At 37.2% G+C, this 18,640-nt stretch overlaps 2 protein-coding genes across 2 annotated transcripts in view; one reads left to right on the forward strand and one right to left on the reverse strand.

Moving 5' to 3' along the window:
• The window catches only part of LOC125841392 (lon protease homolog 2, peroxisomal), a 369,735-nt gene that overhangs the window by 204,830 nt on the left and 146,265 nt on the right, over window positions 1-18,640 (reverse strand). The gene's annotated exons all lie outside the window — the stretch shown is intronic.
• Window positions 1-18,640, forward strand: part of LOC125841418 (uncharacterized) — a 56,182-nt gene that overhangs the window by 2,312 nt on the left and 35,230 nt on the right. Inside the window, exons 2-25 of the mRNA XM_049520540.1 lie at window positions 93-196; window positions 1,285-1,419; window positions 1,502-1,552; window positions 2,579-2,673; window positions 2,739-2,856; window positions 3,564-3,665; window positions 3,749-3,934; window positions 4,038-4,198; window positions 5,144-5,314; window positions 6,616-6,708; window positions 6,809-7,130; window positions 7,667-7,771; window positions 7,848-7,943; window positions 12,591-12,658; window positions 14,881-15,001; window positions 15,082-15,285; window positions 15,396-15,599; window positions 15,698-15,807; window positions 16,361-16,454; window positions 16,532-16,630; window positions 17,264-17,425; window positions 17,515-17,589; window positions 17,670-18,122; window positions 18,209-18,556. Coding sequence (XP_049376497.1) covers window positions 93-196; window positions 1,285-1,419; window positions 1,502-1,552; window positions 2,579-2,673; window positions 2,739-2,856; window positions 3,564-3,665; window positions 3,749-3,934; window positions 4,038-4,198; window positions 5,144-5,314; window positions 6,616-6,708; window positions 6,809-7,130; window positions 7,667-7,771; window positions 7,848-7,943; window positions 12,591-12,658; window positions 14,881-15,001; window positions 15,082-15,285; window positions 15,396-15,599; window positions 15,698-15,807; window positions 16,361-16,454; window positions 16,532-16,630; window positions 17,264-17,425; window positions 17,515-17,589; window positions 17,670-18,122; window positions 18,209-18,556 — 3,677 coding nt within the window. The remainder of the gene's footprint in view (window positions 1-92; window positions 197-1,284; window positions 1,420-1,501; window positions 1,553-2,578; window positions 2,674-2,738; window positions 2,857-3,563; window positions 3,666-3,748; window positions 3,935-4,037; window positions 4,199-5,143; window positions 5,315-6,615; window positions 6,709-6,808; window positions 7,131-7,666; window positions 7,772-7,847; window positions 7,944-12,590; window positions 12,659-14,880; window positions 15,002-15,081; window positions 15,286-15,395; window positions 15,600-15,697; window positions 15,808-16,360; window positions 16,455-16,531; window positions 16,631-17,263; window positions 17,426-17,514; window positions 17,590-17,669; window positions 18,123-18,208; window positions 18,557-18,640) is intronic.

An 18,640-nucleotide genomic window follows, 5' to 3' on the forward strand; every position in this document is an offset into this window, starting at 1 on the left:
TTCTCCTTTACCATATTCGTGGCAGGTAAACATATACTGTTGTGGATTAAAAATTTTGCTTGGTTACTAACACATTGTGGTATATGTGACAGGCGATGTAGAACTAGTAAATATGCAATTGAAACCAGAGGCTCTCAATGCATTGAAGTTACCTGTAAAAGTTAAGGCAGGATTTCTTGGATCTGTGAGACTCAAGGTTCTACCCCTAATATCCGACTGCTAAATGAGTTGTTTTGAAGTTTTGAATACCTGAAAATGAACTGAGTTTTTGGTTGGTCTTGGCTGTGGATGTTTTTGCTGATGACTAATATTTTAAGCTCGAGGGCGTACTCATAATATTTTGAATCATTTTTGGTTGTAATTTTTATCCCACTGTTGTGTGATCTTGGAAAGCAAGTGCCCACATCACAGTAATTAATAATTTAATATAATGATGAGTCGGTATCATTTCTACAAGGAGGATTGATTGGTTACTGAGTACTGAAATTATCTCAACCCTTTGACTTAAAATGAAATTTGAGCTGAATAAACTCATGACATCAAGAAAGCAAGCTAAAATCTGAATTAAATCACCCTTTGGACATATCATTGCATAGTAATTTCGTTTTAACCTTTATTACCTGTTTTCTTGAATTTAATGGTTTAATTTGGTTGTTCTAACGTGCATTATTATCCAAATTCATACTATAACATATATCCCTATGGACATTGTTGTTACTTTTGGAACTAACCCTAATATGAGCACTCGTAGTTTTGTAAGTATACTTCCTATTTTACAAGCAAATCAATTCAAGTGTAAATTGTCTACATAAGAACCTTTTGGTTTAGGCTTTTTACCAACTCTTGTGTATGACACAGGAAAAAATGGGACAAAAGAAATAAAACCTGAAATCATAAAGGAGACGTAATTTGTAAAGGAAAAAAATAAAAAGGACCCAAGGAAAAAGAATTGTCAGGTCAATGAATTATATCATTTTAAACCTTTTCTTATCGAAGCTGTGGACCTATTTAACTCTTATGCATTAAAGAGAGACCCTATATATATCATTGCACTTAAAGCGCCAACAAACTTGGTTTGATATAGTTACAGTGTGTCCACCCGCCAGGGATTCTTATTATCTCTAAATATTTCATTCCTTTTCCCTTGTCTTATGATTTCTCATAAAAAAAAAATTTCTCATCATTTTCCATTTAACATTGGGACAGTTGGTATCCCCTTTATGGGCCACTTGTTAATTAGAATTTATTGTCATTTACATGTCAGTAATAAGTCCATAATTACAGGTACCATGGAGCAGGCTTGGCCAAGATCCAGTTCTAGTTCACTTGGATCGTATTTTTTTATTAGCTGAACCAGCAACCCAAGTTGAAGGATCTACCGAAGATGCTATCCAAGAAGCTAAGAAGAGTAGAATACGAGTAAGGTTTTGAGTCTCAAGTAAAATACTTTGCATGTCAACAGGAAATGTTTATTGATATAACCTCTTTTCCTTGCAACTAGGAAATGGAAACAAAGCTTCTGGAGAGTAAACGAATGCTAGAGACAGAAATGGTATATTTCTTTTTCTTTTGTCAAATGCATAAAACCTTTGACGTATGTGTGTCAACTTGAATGCTTTAAATGATGGGTTCATTGATTGTATCTGTCAGTGGTAAACTGTTTATCTGATACCAGCTTACTAATTTGATTGGTGAACACCGGCTCTTGCTTTCAGATGTGAACTTATGGGTTTCGTGAAATAGCGTTTATTTCTTGCTCTTGATGAAAGTGAACAGTGAGAGATACAGATGAGATGCTGTTGATTAGCTTCAGTAATTGCAGTGTAATCTAGTTGTTCTTAGCATTATCTGTGCATCTAGATAATGAAATGGAGAAGAGGCATTATAGTTTCTGTTGAGATATAATATAATTAAATAAACAAATGTGTTCTTTCTCTAACAACTTAAGCTTCAACATGGTGTCAGAACAGCCAGAGGTCCTGGGTTTGCACACCCATTATTAAAAAGAATCACGTGCATGCTCATGAAAAAGAATCAGGCCCACATGTGAGAGACATGTTAGATATAGCATAATTAAGTAAATGAATGTGTGGTCTCTCAAACAACATAAGTTTCTGGATGAGATGGTCACGCACTTGAACAGATTCTTAAGAATGTGAGTTGGTTTCAGTATTATCCATGCTTAGCTAGAAGTAATTAAGAAGTTGAACTGCAGTTTCTTTAGAAGGTATGATTATAATTCAAGGATTCTAGTGATAGTATCCACATCTTTAAATGAACTGAGATTTGACATCAATTATAAGATATTCCTGACTCTTGTTGTGTGTGGCACTCATAAATGCTAAGTTCGATTGAGTTTTACCATGAAAGTGACCCAAGTCTGCTTGGTATGTTCTGTTTTAGTTGTTTATTTTTAATTTTTTACTATTTTTAAGGCATCCTCTTTGGTTCTGTTTATGACATAACCACCAATGGGGAACAAATGGAAATCATATTTCTAGCAGGGAATGGTGGTTTCATAGAATATTGTCCATCATCATCACTTTAACCAATTTTCTTTTTTGCCTTTCTCCTCAAGAATAAGTCCTGGTTGGGGTCTTTGATCAACACAATAATTGGGAACTTAAAGCTTTCAATTTCAAATATCCACATCAGATATGAAGATCTTGAGAGGTAAGGAGGTTCAACTATTGATTTCTTTGAGTTTGTGATGAAACTGACTAGCTTTGACCATGCAGCAATGCTGGCCACCCTTTTGCAGCTGGTATTACCTTAGAGAAACTATCAGCTATGACCGTAGATGATAGTGGGAGTGAAGCCTTTGTAACTGGAAATGCATTGGATTTCATACAGAAGGTCAGTCTCTTCTCTTTCGCATTTTAAGTTAATAATGAAAAGACATAAGTTCTTAACCACCCCCACTCAATGACCTTACATTTCCGTTATGCATTTATAATCAAGCAAACCCCTTATTCAACCTCCCCACATTTCTCGCGACTTTTCGCCCTCGTTGTGTTCTGGTTATAGCTGATTAGTTAGCAACGATAGACGTGCAAGACTAGTGGTTTTCACTGAAACAGTTTTAGTATCTCTAGTACTCTCTTGCCTCTGATTGCAGCTCTTCTGTGAAATCATGTCTACAATGAACAGAGGGAACTGAGGAGCTTTCCTTTCAAAAGTGGAGAGGAATCAGTTTTAGAACTGGAGTAAGAAGGAATCCCTTGTTATTGCCAACTTACTGTGATCAACTAAATATTATGTAGTGCCAGTTGCATATAATTTCCATGGAGTTCGGAAATACGCAAGTCTGCTGTAGGTCCCAAAAGAGAGAAAAATAAGTACAATGTAACTGTTATAGTTTTCTATCTTAGACTGAGAATCACCAGTAACACAAGTGTGTACTTACATGTGAAACTGTCAAGTCCATATGTACTTAATGCAACTTTAGTGTCTTGTCTAAATTTTTATATGCTGTGATAATTCCTTCCTGTGTTTTCTTGATAAACTGTACTTCTGTTTTCTTCTTTCACGCTTTTTATTGATTTGTTTTTTGATATGTTAAGTCTGTAGAACTTGAACGGCTAGCTGTTTATTTCGATTCTGATATCACTCCATGGCATATTGACAAACCATGGACAGATTTGCTACCACAGGAGTGGGTCAAGGTACCTTTTAAATGTTCTAGCTGTCATTTGGTGCCTGCTCTTTCTGATCTGTTCTTATTCCTAAACCTAGTTCAATTCCTCAGATTTTCAGATATGGAACGGCTAATGGTAAACCTGCTGATCACATCAAAGAGCATTCTTACATTTTGCAACCAGTGACTGGGAACGCTAAGTTCTTGAAACAGCGCCCTAATCCTTCACGTGATAATTTGGACCCTCTTCAAAAGGCAGTCGTGGCTCTGGACGATGTGACTCTTTGTTTGTCGAAGGCTAGTCTTGCTAACTTTTTTTCTCTATTTTTTATTTCTTATCCAATGCGGAATTAATTCTAGCTTGTATTGGCTTTTTTACTTACTTCTGTATGTTGTGCAGAATGGCTATAGGGATTTATTAAAGTTAGCGGAGAACTTTGCTGCCTTCAATCAACGGTTGAACTACGCTCATCTTCGTCCACATGTTTCAGTGAAATCTGATCCAAGGTCTTGGTGGAAGTATGCTTATCAAGCTTTATCTGTTCAGATAAAGAAGGCCAGGTATCTAACTAGTTTCTTCAAAAATTAATAGACTCGCCAAACTGTGGATTATCTCTTACATTTTGATATTCTCACAACACTCTGGTTAGAAGGCTAAAGACCAATTTAATAGGCCTAAACAAAGGTGACAAAAGAGTAGTCAACATGTTTCTACTTGTCCCCATAATCTAAACATTTATCATATTTTCTCTATTTTGTTTCTATTGAGCGAAATTTATAGGGCTTTTAGGAAAAAAGGTAACTTTTAGAAGATGTGATGTCATTCCCTCTTATTTTCCTTATATAAGTCATGTAGATTTATATATACACACTAGACACAAGTGCCCGTGCTAGCCGGACCCGATATCTGTTATTTTTTTTGTCTCGCTTTATGGGACATAGATAAAATTTAGAGAGTCAATTAAATTTTAATATGATTTTTAAATATTTTAAATTGTTAATTATTGTAATTTATAGTACTTTTTACGTAATTTTTAAGTAATAAATGTTACTTCCCTTGTCCCAATATATGTAGCACAAATAAAATTTCAAGTGTCGATCAAATGTTGTTAATTATTGAGATATACAATACTTTTTACGTAGTTTTCAAATTAAATAATACATGTTACTTCTTTTGTCCCATTTTGTGTGACACAAATAGATTAATTATCAATCGAATTTTTTATATGTTTTTTTTAAAAAAATATTTTAAGTTATCAATTATCATGTTTTATAGTATTTTTTTTACGCAATTTTTAAATATATAAAAAAATTAAAAAGTAAGACGAACAAATTAAAACGGAAGAAAAAAAAGATAAATATATATGTATGTAGTTGTGGAACCACACAGGTGATGCAGGCATGTTGACCATCACCTGTGTGGTTATCCACACTTATACACTAGTAGTGGATGTGGAGAAGATTTGGTTCTTAGTCTTTAATTAATTATGCAATTGTTGTTTGTAGTGGGAAGTTGTCATGGGAGCAGGTCCTGCGGTATACAAGGTTGCGGAAGAAATATATCTCTTTGTATGCTTCATTGCTGAAATCCGAGCCTGATCGGATGGTAATAGATGATAATAAAGATTTAGAAGAACTGGATCGCACACTTGATGCTGAAATCATTCTTCAATGGAGGTAATTTGTGCTGCAAGTTTTTAAAAAATATTATTTCATGAAGTTTGGCTAATGGACTACATCAATTCAAAGGCTATATGTCAGTGTGCTACATTGTGGGATTAAGTATCTTTCTATTAATCCTGACTACATCATTGGATACAGTTTTGGTGAGCGTATATCTTTAGTCAATTTTTCAGGTGAAATCTGAGTTATCTACCTCCTTCCCCGTTATTCTCTCTCTCTCTCTCTCTCTCTGAATGAGTCTGAATAAGTTCTCAGGGTGTCAAAAGAAAGAGAGGGAAAAAAGGACACACAGAAACCAAGGTCCATTGGATGTTGTAGATAGAGCTTATCAATTAATCAGAATTCTCAAATGTCAGTCATAATGCCTCAGCTTGCTCTTTTGTGATCATGCCAGTTAGATACCACTTTGGTTAAGGTTGTAGTTTCCATATATAATTTTAGACCAAGTAACTGCTTTAGCTAGCTATTGGGGTTGTGTTAGGTTAAATATTCATTTTTTTAATATGGTACTAGAACCAACCTTTGGTAAGCCCATTCTTGCACCAGATTAATGTTCATGTGTGGACTTCAAAAAGTTAAGTTACACATGAGGGAGGGTATTTACTTGGAAGTTTATGAAGGTTTTAGACTACTACACTCGTAGTATATTCAAGCTTTGGATAGGATATTCATATTTTTCGGATGGTATTAGAGTTGGACCCGTTCATGATGTTGGACCACCCATTTTATGTTACTTCACGATCTAGATGTTTAGCCAGGCAAAGAGGGTGGGGGGGGGGGATGAAGTTTGAATCCCACGTGTTGGTTCCTTCAACAACAACATACAGTGAATTCCCCCTAAGTGGGGTCTGGGGAGGGTAGAATGTACGCAGACCTTAGCACTACCTCATGGAGGTAGAACATGTAGGTTCCTTCGATATTCAACAAACCTCACTACTTGAGCTAGCTTTATGGTTGATTTAGGTCTAAGGTGCATTCTCCTAAAGTATACCCTATCATTTTTCTTTCATGTATCTTTAGCTTGATTTGTTCATTTGATTGAACAGAAACTTATTGATTGAGTTATTTTATTCCTTCATGATATGTCAAGTGCTTTGTAAAGCAGTTCCTAGGTTTAAGAGTGTTCCAGAAGGATTTACTTGTGTTTAATTAGTTAAATAATGGTTAATGCCATGAAGAACCATGACAACCCTACCTACAATGATGTTTATGCGCAGAAGATGTCCTGCCGATGATTTATAATTTAGACGGATTTTTGTATTAGAGGCTGACCTTTATTTTTAACTTTTCAACAGGATGCTGGCACACAAATTTGTGCAGAAGTCAGTAGAGTCGGATTCTTACCTAAAAAAACAAAAGTCAAAGAAATCTTGGTGGTCTTTTGGCTGGTTAATACTGGATCTCTGTAACCCCTTAGTTTCTGTACTGTGAAGTGCTTTTCTTTCTTTTTTCTTAGTTGTAGTCTTATGTGGTTGACCAATTTCTCAGGTCCAGCCAATCAGTTGACGATGAAAGTGAGCAAGCAGAGTTTACTGAGGACGACTGGGAGAGGTTAAATAATATAATTGGGTATAAAGAAGGTGAAGAAGAACCACTGTTGGCTACTCATGACAGGAGAGATGTGCCACATACCACCTTGGAGGTTCACATGAAGCACAATGCCTCAAAGCTTAGTGATACTAACAGCTGCCTTGCTGATTTGTCATGTGATAACCTTGATTGTTATATAAAGCTTTATTCAGAAGCAAAGGTTTTTGATGTAAAACTAGGATCATATCAGTTATGGTCTCCAAATGGCCTTCTTGCTGAGGTAAGAATCTTCATATTCAATTTAGAGCAATGTTGTCAAAGGCGCGCTTTAAGTCTGCTTAAGCTCTGAAGCGAGGCACAAATCATGTTGAGCGTTTTGCTTCACTTAGCGGGCGTTTATGTGTTGTCATCAAGGCTCTATGACATACCTTTCCTTGCCAATGAGCATAGTCTTGAAAAGGCGACACCAAAAAATTGACATTTCACTTTGTCGTAATTTTTTAAAACTTCTTTATATTTGTCGTTCATGCTTATAATTATTAGTGTTGGACTACATTTGTATCCCCCCTCCACCCCCATTTATGCCTTTCTTCGTTTAAGCCCGAGCTTTAACTGTTATAGAGAGGTTGGGGAATTGGGGATATACAATTCGTTCTTTTCTCTTTAAAGATTCCGTACAGTGAAAAGTTGATATCTGAAAGCTTGCGAAATGTTGAAGTAGATCTTCTATTCTCTCTCTTTTTTTTTGGGCTGGGTAGGGTGGGGTGGGGGTTTAAGTTAGACAGCTTCATTTATGGTAATACATTTTTTCCTCAGAGTGCAACTGTCCATGATTCCTTGGTTGCTGCATTTTGCTACAAGCCTTTCGATTCCAACATTGACTGGAGTTTGGCGGCTAAAGCTTCTCCGTGTTATGTGACAGTAAGCTGAAGGTTTTATTTTATTTCACCAGTTACAACAGTTGAGCGTTTCATCTGATCAAATTTTTTTTCCGTAGTATCTGAAGGATTCGATTGACCAAATTATCAACTTTTTTGAAAGTAATGCTGCTGTGAGTCAGACCATAGCTCTGGAAACAGCTGCTGCAGTACAGGTTAGCTTTAGCTTCTCATAATTTTCTTAGTTCCAGATCCCAATTTTGACATTTTTACTTTTCCTTTTCCATCTGTTCTGCTCACTGGTCATTGAATTGTGGTTTAGATCGCAGCATATTTCATGGTCATAAAACATTTGCTTCTTAAACCCTTGCCAGAAAAAGGAAAATTTGCTTCTTAGGGGAAGTTGTCTCGAGCATTACATGCTCATTTGTTGCTTAGGGGAGTGAATGAACAAGTACCTGAGAACAAGATTTTTCTAGTGCGCTCCATTTCATTTGCTTGATTTTGTTGTTCTTGGCAATGAATGGGGGTGAACCAGTAAGAAGTTGCTTCTTTATTGTTAGCTCTTCTTCTTTTATCAAAACAATTTTAATGGAGGTGCCCTGTGGCACATTGACATTATGGGCGTTGTATATGTTTGAAAGTAATCCCAATGAGAAGCTTGAAAAGGTTCTTGTTCTAGTTTCCCCTGAAACTGAAAGTATGATTGTTGTAACCAAATGGGTCATGTGATTGCACGCAACTCATTTCCATGGAACTTGCTGTTCTCATGCTTCTGAGAATACACAGATTGGTAATGTGCTTAGCAGAGGTAAAACTTTGGCGGTGTGTGCTAAAAGGTGACATCTATACTTGAAGTAGTTGGGTAAATGATGTGAGTGTGGCAGACCATTAGCATGCACACAGGGTGTGGAGGATGGACATTGCAATGCACACAGAAAGCACCAGTGGATTGCACGAGTGGTAGATGGCTTGATCCAGGTATAACTGTGCAAACACGTGGCAAAATTGGCAAGGGTGTGAACAGCTCTCTTCAGGACATTGTTTGATGCTATTGGCTGCCTTTGGCTGGTGGTTGGGACGGTCGATCACTTGTTTCTTAACATTATTTGCTGTTGAATTCAACCGACTTGGACGGGGAATTTTATACATGGTCTAATTTTGGGTGAACATGGGTGAGGGGACTGTCTTTTGCTGGGAGTTGTTCTTTATTTTAGATAATGAAAGCATTCCATTACTACCAACCCAAATCATATGGCAAGTCTTGATTATGATTCTTGCTAATGTGCAGTTGGATCTTGGTTGCTGATAAATCTTTTTGAGAGTGATTTGCTTGATTAGTTCTTCAAGTCATTTTGGACTCAATGGTGTCTACAAATTAAAAAAAGGAAGACGACAAGTGTATCCCTTAAGTTTTCTAATTACACGATTACAAGTATTGAGAATTGTCTGTTCAGTATGAAGTTTTTTTCTATATTTACAGTCTTAACACCTGAGCAATGCCTTCATGTAGATCACCTGTTATATGGTATATCCTCAACATAGGCAACCAAAAAGATGCGTGTTTCAGACAATGTCTATGAAGCATTGAATGATCAGCTTCTCTTCAGACATGCCATATTTTTGGACTATCGTACTAAATGGTCAGACAATGCCCATGGTGATAACTTGAGACCATAAAGATCGATGTAGTTGACATATCCCAGGAGTAACAAATCCTAATGGAATATGTAAGCTTCGTCATCAACATCTCCCAGAAGTAACAAATCCATGTTTGCTCTATGTAGACTTTGTCATCAAGTTTGAAAAGAGGCCAGTGAAACATGGTTGTTATGGAGATTAAGGAGGCGAACAAATACAAGACACAGAGGAAAAGTATCACAAAAACCAGAAACTTAAGTATATCTATTGATTACTAGCCTAGCTTTGAGACAATCTGTCTTCTCATGGAGTTTCATCCTTGGTATTAAGGAACTATCCTGCAGGTACCATTGTTTTGTGGGATAGTCATTCCTTCAATCATGACCTGAGAGGCTGAGACCAATCAGGGAGACCAATTGCTTCTGTCGTAGTCCTATATATTTGGACAACTAATGAATCTGTAACAATGTCATAACCATTTGCATGGACCCTCTAAAATGCTTCTACGCCTGTGTCAGATCCTCCAAAATTGTGCAACTTTTGGAGGACTCGACACGCACCGGACCATATTGTTGATGCTCATTTGAGGTTTGATTTTAGCCCAAAGGTGAACCCCAGGCTGGGCACTTTCTCCACTCTTAGTTGATTCTTTAGTGTAGGTACCAATACCGAGGCATTAAGACAGGTCACTGATCACCCGTGGATGCTATTTTTGGAGATGCATCACTACACAATAGACAGTAGATATCAAAGTGAAATCAGTAATAGAACTATATGAATGACTTTTAGAGATAATTTATTTAGAAATGTAGTATGCAAACACCTAGTAACTTATACTTGGAACTGTTTTTTTATACTTCAGTATGATATAGTGTAGACTACCGGGAGTACATCACCCAATGGAATTTGACACCACTTTTGTGTCGAGGACTTGATTCTCGTTTCATTTCCTATCTGTGATCGAACATAAGACGTCCTCCAGACATTTTATTATGTACTTTCTCAAAGTGACTCTACATGACATCATGATTTGTCATGTATAGCTTCGTCCCTAATCTTATCTCTCCTAGTATGCCGACATCCATTTAAGCATCCTCATCTTTGTTACCTTTATCTTCTGCACATGAGCGTTCTTGAGAGAGATCAAAAATATCAATTGTTGAATATCTTAAATCTCTCGATAACTTTCTTTGGAAAAGGGTAATTGTATTTATATCCAAAATGGCTCAGCACCATCAAGTAAGTTCTACGGGAAAAGGTTACATTCACAAAATAGGATTATAGGGGATCCTATGTACAAATGCTAACTTATAAATTGTCAAAGAAATCTACTAAAACTGCTATCTCCCTCTTTAGATCCTGCTTACACCAAAAATAAAAAAAGATTGAGGCAATTCATCTTAATTTTGTAGATGTGGTTGCTTTTGTTCTCAAAATGTATGAGGTTTCTTTCTTTCCATACTGTCCACCCAAATACATGCTTGGGATTCTCTGCGCCTCTTCTTCCAATACTCTTCCAGTTCTTTAAAAGTTCCAGGGTTGTTTTTGGCATTCCCCAGTTCACCCCAGCATACCAAAGAACATATGCCACAGATTTTCAGCTGTCTCACAATGCAGGAAAAAATGCTCATTGTTTTCAGGTTCCTGTCCACACAACAGATATGTTGAGCAGATTTGAAGACTTCTTCTTTGTAGTCACTCCTGAGTTAAACAAGCCTTCTAACTTCCAACAGCACAAAACACGCTATTCTGGTAGGAATTTTAATCTTCCCGATGAATTTCAGGGCCATTCCATTGTCACACAATTTCTCGTGTTCATCTTCCAGTAGACTGATTTAACTAAGAAGGATCCTTTGCTGGAATGGCTCCACACTGGTTTGTCCGCTACATCAATAATGCCTTTGAATGAATTCGAACACTGAAGCAATATAATGGCTCTATCCACTTCCCAATCAGTTAAAGCCCTTCTGAAATTCAGCTCCCATCCATTCTCCATCCAGGTTTGCCCTACAGTTGCCTGCTTTTGAAGACTCAAATATAGAGATCTGGAAAAAAGTTTTTCAAATTATTCTGATCAATCCATCAATTATCCCGAGGAAGCTTTAACACCATCGCCCACTTTGATTATAATATTGGTCCAGAACTTGGGCCACATATTTCTAATGGTCTTCCAAAGACTACATCCATATGTACTTTTCACTTCTTCAGTTGTCCACCTGTTCATTAAACCATATTTTTGTGTGATGAATCTTCTCCCCAAAGATCTGTCCTATGTCATGAACCTCCATAGCCACTTATGTTACAAACTATTGTTATGAATACTCGGTCTTTTGATTCAAGGCCACCATGGTTCTTCTTGCTACAAATTAGAGAATCCCATTGCAAAAGATTTGTTTTTCTTCTTTTTCTTTTGAAAATTACCTGACCAGAGCCTATTTTTCTTCTTCTTCTCTTCACAACCATTCCATAGAAAGTCTTTTTTTTTTTTTTAAATTACCTTTCGGACCAGAGCTTATATTTGTTCTTTTTCTCTTCACAACTATTCCACAGAAAATCCCTTCTTAATTTTTCTATCTTCCTCTCTACCCCTCTAGGGATAGGAAAGCATGCCATCTCGATAACATGTTATAATTATATTAGTAGAATAGGATGAATATTAGCATCTATTGGTGCGGCTTAACGGTTGAAGCTGGAGAAAAACTATGGGAGACCAAGTTTCATATCCTGCAAAGGAAAGAACCTAGACAATCCTTCACATTTGCCTAAATCTTGGTAGTAGGTAGAGATATCGATATGACCTGTGCTGGTGGAAGATATTGAGGTGCGCACAAGTTGGTTTGATTCAATCAATATCAGTAAAAAGCTGAGAATAATTTCGTATTGAGAAAGGTAAAAGAGAGGCCTTTGAATCATTGTGGTATCGAAATAGAATTGAAACTTCCATTGGAAATAGTTAGAAACAACCCAAAAAAGGAAAGGTAAACATTTTGGGATAGGGAGACTATTACTTTTAAGACGTTTCATGTATCACCTTTTTTATCAACTTGTGCAGTTACTACGTGTTTGATAGGTTGTTTCTCACCATAACCTAGTAGTATGGATATTAATGTCTTGAAAATGTTGAATTATTGAACACATATAAGAGAATATTGGCTTATATATGTATTCCCAATTTATCATTTGAAATGTATTGGTAGATGATGTAATTGCCTTATTGTCAGATGACAATTGATGAAGTCAAACGAACTGCACAAGAACAAGTAAACAGAGCTCTGAAGGATCAATCCAGGTTGGATACTTCTTCTATTTGTTCAGCTTGTATCTTGATATTGTTGAGTTTACTTGTCCTCACAGTGATTTGAGAAGTTAAAAAAGAAATATTGTTACTTGTTACCTTTGTCAAAAAAAGAGAGAAAAATTGTTACATGTTTTTTTTTTTTGATAAAGTAATAACATTTCATTAGTGAAGGGCATGAAAACCGTATACAAGGAGTATACCATTAAGTAGACAACCTCACAAAGAAAAGGAAAAAAAATTCTCCCTATAAATGTGCCTGATGAAAGTGTAGGTGGTTTTGGGGAGGGATGGTGTGGTGAACAGGGATCTAGTGTTGAGGTTCAGTGACCTAGGATTCTAGGCATGTCTGGCTATAACTCTGTCAGGTTTATCTATCTTTTGCAGTTTAATGTTGTAACATTGTCAACCCTTGAATGGCCCAAATAAATCTAGTACCAGTAGACATTGACATGTTGTATTCTTTTACACCATCCACTATGACAACAACAACATACCCGGTGTAGTCCCACAAGTGGGTCGAGGAGGATAGTGTGTACACAACCTTACCCCTACTTTTTGTTGCTTTGCGAAGGTAGAGTGGTTGTTTCCAAAGGACCCTAGCCCAAGTAACCGCATATAAAAATAATATGAGAAAGAAATACAACAGTGAAGAAGTCATGTTGAAAATAATGGAGAAAAGAACAGTAGAAATAACAAATACTATGATAGCCTAAGCAAAATGTAAAAAACAACGGGTAATTAAAAAATCAAATAATAAGATAGGAGAATAATAATAATAATAATACTGATAGGAAAAACTAGACAACACTCAACTATCTACTAACTTTCTACCTTAATCCTCGACCTCTATATCCTCTTATCTAGGGTCATATCCTCGGTAAGCTGTAGGTGTGCCATATCCTGTCTAATTACCTTTCCCCAATACTTCTTTGATCTACCTCTACCTTCCTTTAAGCTCATCATATCCAACCTCTCACACCTTTTTATTGGGGTTACTGGGGTATATGAGCATCTTCTTTTTACATGTTTAACAATCTTAGTCTCGCCTTCCTTATCTTGTCCACCGTAGGGGCCACTCCCACCTTATCTAAAAAATCCTCACTCATAACCCATTTCTCCTAGTATGCCCACACATCAATTGCAAAAGTTTCATTTTTGCTACTTTCATATTTTGCTTTCATATTTTGGACGTGCGATCTATTGACCAGTCAACTCTACGCCTCATACAACATAGTTGGTTTAACCACAATTCATAGAACCTACCTTTAAGTCTTGGTGACACATTCTTATCACACAAAACACTGGATGCAAACTTCCATTTCATCCACCACTCCAATACGATGTGTAACAGCCTTATTGATCTCACCATTATCCTAGATTACATACCCAAGATACTTGAAACTACCTCTTCCAGAGATAACCTGTGTACCCATCCTCACTTCGACATCCGCCTCGTGAGTTACGTTATTGAACTTGCACTCTAAATACTCTGTCTTAGTCTTGCTCAAACTGAACTCTTTAGAATCTCGGGTCTGTCTTCAAACCTCCAGCTGATCGTTAACTTCGTCGCGCATCTCGTCCATCAATACTATGTCATTCGCAAATAGCATATGCCACAGTAATTCATCTTCATCTATCACCAAGGCAAAAAAGAACATGCTAAAAGCCGATCCCTGGTGCAACCCTATCACGATTAGAAGTGCTTCGAGTCCCCTCCTACTATCCTCGCCCATGTTTTGGCTTCATCGTACATGTCCTCATTATCCCTAATGTAAGTTACCAGTACCCCTTTTAGCCTCTTAACATCTCCAAAGAATCCCTCTTGGGACTTCGCGCTTCTTCTCCCTATACTGCTCCACCAATCTCCTTACGAGATGAATGACTTCTGTGGTTGAACCCCTGGCATAAGTTCATATTGGTTCTCGGTAATATATTCACCCATCCTCACCCTAATCTCCACCACCCTCTCCCAAACTTTCTTAGTGTGGCTTAGCAACTTGATACCCCTGTAGTTGCTACAATTATTAATATCCCTTTTGTTCTTGTACAACGGGATCATTGTACTCCACCTCCATTCTTCAGGCATGCTAGACGTCCTAAAAATGACATTAAACAACCCAGTCAACCACTCCATTCCTGCATTGCTTACACTCTTCCTGAAGATTAATAATGATATCCACTGAAGATTAATATTGATATCTGCTTTCTGCCAGGTTTTTCTTAGATTTGAAAATTGCAGCTCCAAAAATTACAATTCCTACAGATTTCTGTCCAGATAGCACTCACTCAACTAAGCTGCTTCTTGACTTGGGAAATTTGGTGATTTCTACAAAGGTATATCTTAGGATCGTCTATACTATAGGACTAGATATCCCGAAGTTGGCTAATGTGCTGTGTTTATGCAATGTGTGCAGGATGATTCTGAAATTGTTTCACCTGAAGAGATGAATATGTATGTTCAGTTTGATATGGTCTTGAGCGATGTTTCTGCTTTCCTGGTTGATGGTGATTATTATTGGAGTCAAACTCCAACAAATGGAGTTGGTCCTTCTAGATCCACTTTTGTTACTTTTTTGCCTGTTATTGACAAGTGTGCTGTGGTTCTAAAGCTGCAACAGGTGATTGCACATTTCTTCTGAACATGCTGTTACATTCACATAATATACCTTAGTATGTTTTCACAGCTTCTACTTTGTGTACAATGCTTTTCATATTCAAAATTTTCCAGATCCGACTAGAGAATCCTGCCTTTCCTTCGATGAGACTTGCAGTGCTTCTTCCTTCTTTAGGATTCCATTTTTCTCCTGCTCGGTATCATCGGTTGATGCAAGTTGCAAAGATATTTGAAGCAGAGGAAATAAATGATTCAGATGTTTATCGGCCTTGGACACAGTCTGATTTTGAGGGGTGGTTGTGTCTTCTTACCTGGAAGGTTGCTTTCGGATCAACATATCCATATTTTCTTGCATACTAATATGTGCCGTAGTTAGTTGTACATTTCTGATGATTGTCATTTCTTTTATTCTGTAGGGTGTTGGTGGTAGGGAGGCTATATGGAAGCGTAGATACCTATGTATTGTTGGATCCTTCCTTTATATACTGGAAAATCCTGGCTCTAGATCTTACAAGCAGTATATCAGGTAAAGACTTTCGTGCATGTTTGGCATCACGTAATCAATCAAGTTACAACAAAACACCACAAAAGCAACTACGTAAGGCTGGTCAACATCATTTTTTTTTTGAAATTTTGGATAGACATGACCAACTGTATGGAGTTGAAGATCTCATGGGTGTTAGGTGGATACTTAATATGATAAGGTTTCCGGAGGAAGGAGTGCAGTGTAGGACGGTGTCTAGGGCAATGGAGGATTTTTCGGAATTTTTATAAACAATAACTCCTTTTTATTGATGCAACAAGAACAACATACCCAGTGTATTCCACAAGTGGGGTTTGGGGAGGGTGGTGTGTACAAATCCTTATCCGTACCTTGTGAAGGTAGAGAAGCTGTTTCCAATTTATATTTGATAATTAATGGAAAAAAAGAGAAATAAAATAGACAATCCCAAGATTTTTGGTGGTCTTCTTGTGAAGCCTATCTAGGTTTTCTGATTGTAATTCTTATTGGTCAGTCTTCTACATCTTTTATCTGTGCAATGTTTCCTTAGCTTCATTGTTGTACTGCCTTATTGCAGTTTACGAGGGAAGCAACTATATCAAGTTCCTCCAAATGATGTTGGCAATGAACAATATGTGTTGGCTGTCTACAGTGCTGAACGATCCAACAACGTACTTCTCTATCTTTGTCTTTTTCTGGTCATGCAGTTTCCGGTTTCTGACCTTGCTTACCTTATTGTCACATGTAGATTGTGGAAGATGCAAATGCATTAATATTACGTTGCGACTCTGAAGATTTAAAGAAGACATGGCAGAGTCACTTGCAGGGGGCCATCTATCGTGCATCGGTAGACCTTCGTGCTCTTTCTCTTAGGATGATTTGGAATAAATTACTTATTGACATCCCAATGGTTAGAGGCGTAAAATTGTAGTTCAAATTTCTTAAGTCAGATAACATCCTTATGTGGGTGTCTATGGTGAAATAAGAATTGAAATGCTATTAATAGTTTGGTATAAAGGTGAAAATGTGGTAAGAGTGGTCAGCGGAATTCGATCTTGGAGGCTTAAGTGTGATAAACCTGTTGGATGCCTTGAAACTTGCAGGAGTCTCTCTGTCTCTGTTTGTCTGTCTTTCTGTCTCTCTTCTAATTTCTTTCCTCTGGATGTTGTTAATAGATCGAGATCCTAACTATAAGTAAATGGGATCAATTAAAAGCAATGGAAAAATAGGTTTTTGATGTGTGATTAAGAACTAGGACAATACTGTCTATTTTAAAAAAAATAAAAACTTCCAAGGATTTGACAAATTAAGTCTTCAGAATTTTAGGAGCCTGTATGGAGTGTCTAGCATGGTTGCTATCATGATGGTACTCTTTCCCCCCTTTGTGAGGTTGGGTGTTGTAGAGGGGAACAGGAGTATATATTCATCAAGTCCTAACATGTTGTGATGGGAATGTTCTCAAAAGTGAGGTTTCGTGCAGGGATCAGCTCCTATAACTGGTTTATCTGAATCATCATCCGAGTCTGAAGATTATGAAGCTGATCATGCAGGCAATGATATAATTGATCTCTCACAAATGGAGAGTCTGTATTTGACCGGTGTTCTTGATGAGTTAAAGATGTCCTTCAATTATAGTCATGAGGTGAGTATGGGTGAAAGCTATCAAGAACATTTTTTCTTGTAAAATAAATGACCACACTGACAGTATAATGTGCTTTCCACTTTCTCTAGCATGATCAGAGTTTTACTAAGGCACTTCTAGCTAAGGAAAGAGGCTTATTTGAATTTCGAGCAACAGGTGGTCGGGTAAGACTACTGCAAGTCTAAGGTTTTCTTTTTATCCCTATTCTTTTGCTTAAATGGTTTAAATTTAATGTCTTACACAGGTTGAACTTTCAATTAGAGGCAATGATATTTTTATAGGGACTCTCCTGAAAGCTCTTGAGATAGAAGATTTGGTTTGCCGGACAGGGATGTCTGGCTCTTGCTATCTAGCACGATCCTTCATCAGAAATATTACTGCACCCCCCCTTTTAAATGATGTTGAGACCCAATGCAATGAATCTAGTCAATATGAAGGAGAAGAGGAGTTCTATGAGGCATCTGAAAATTTAAATGACCTGGTTGATAGTCCTTATTCATCGGGAAACTCTTTACCTTCAGAAAAGACCATGTCAAAGGCTCCTAGTTTTAATCGTTTTGCTGGTCTTCTGCCTATCGATTTTAACGATAGCGGAACTAATCCTGTAATAATGAATGATACATTAGATAGTTTCGTGACGGCTCAAGTGGCTATTTATGACCGGAAGTCACCTCGCTATACTAGCACTGATACAAAGGTCAGCCGGTATTTCTTATGTGACTAAATCTGTCTGCTTAATTACGCTTAACGATTTCTAATTTAATTGCTTGTTGGTTATTACAGGTAGTTGTCACACTTGCTACCTTGTCTTTTTTCTGTCGTAGACCAACAATACTGGCAGTAATGGAATTTGTAAATGCCATTAATGTGGGGGAAGAAATCCCTGAGTTTTTCAGTGACACTTCTTCATCAGCCATTACACAGCATGATTATCCCAAGGAAAATGTGGTTGATTCTCAGTTATTTGAAACAATGGATGTGCCTGCAGTGAAGGGTTTGCTTGGGAAGGGGAAGTCTAGGATTATATTTGGTCTGACATTGAACATGGCTCGTGCCCAGATTTTGCTGATGAAAGAGGGTGGATATAAGCTCGCTACCTTGTCTCAGGACAATTTTCTTACTGATATCAAGGTCTGTTGTTTCTATCAATTTTGATTTTTTCCATTGTGATATTTATCATGTGAGTGTGAATTTTCAATCTTGTTTTCTCCTTGG

The sequence above is a fragment of the Solanum stenotomum genome, chromosome 10 (genome assembly GCF_019186545.1).
Source record: "Solanum stenotomum isolate F172 chromosome 10, ASM1918654v1, whole genome shotgun sequence".
Classification (NCBI taxonomy): Eukaryota; Viridiplantae; Streptophyta; class Magnoliopsida; order Solanales; family Solanaceae; genus Solanum; species Solanum stenotomum.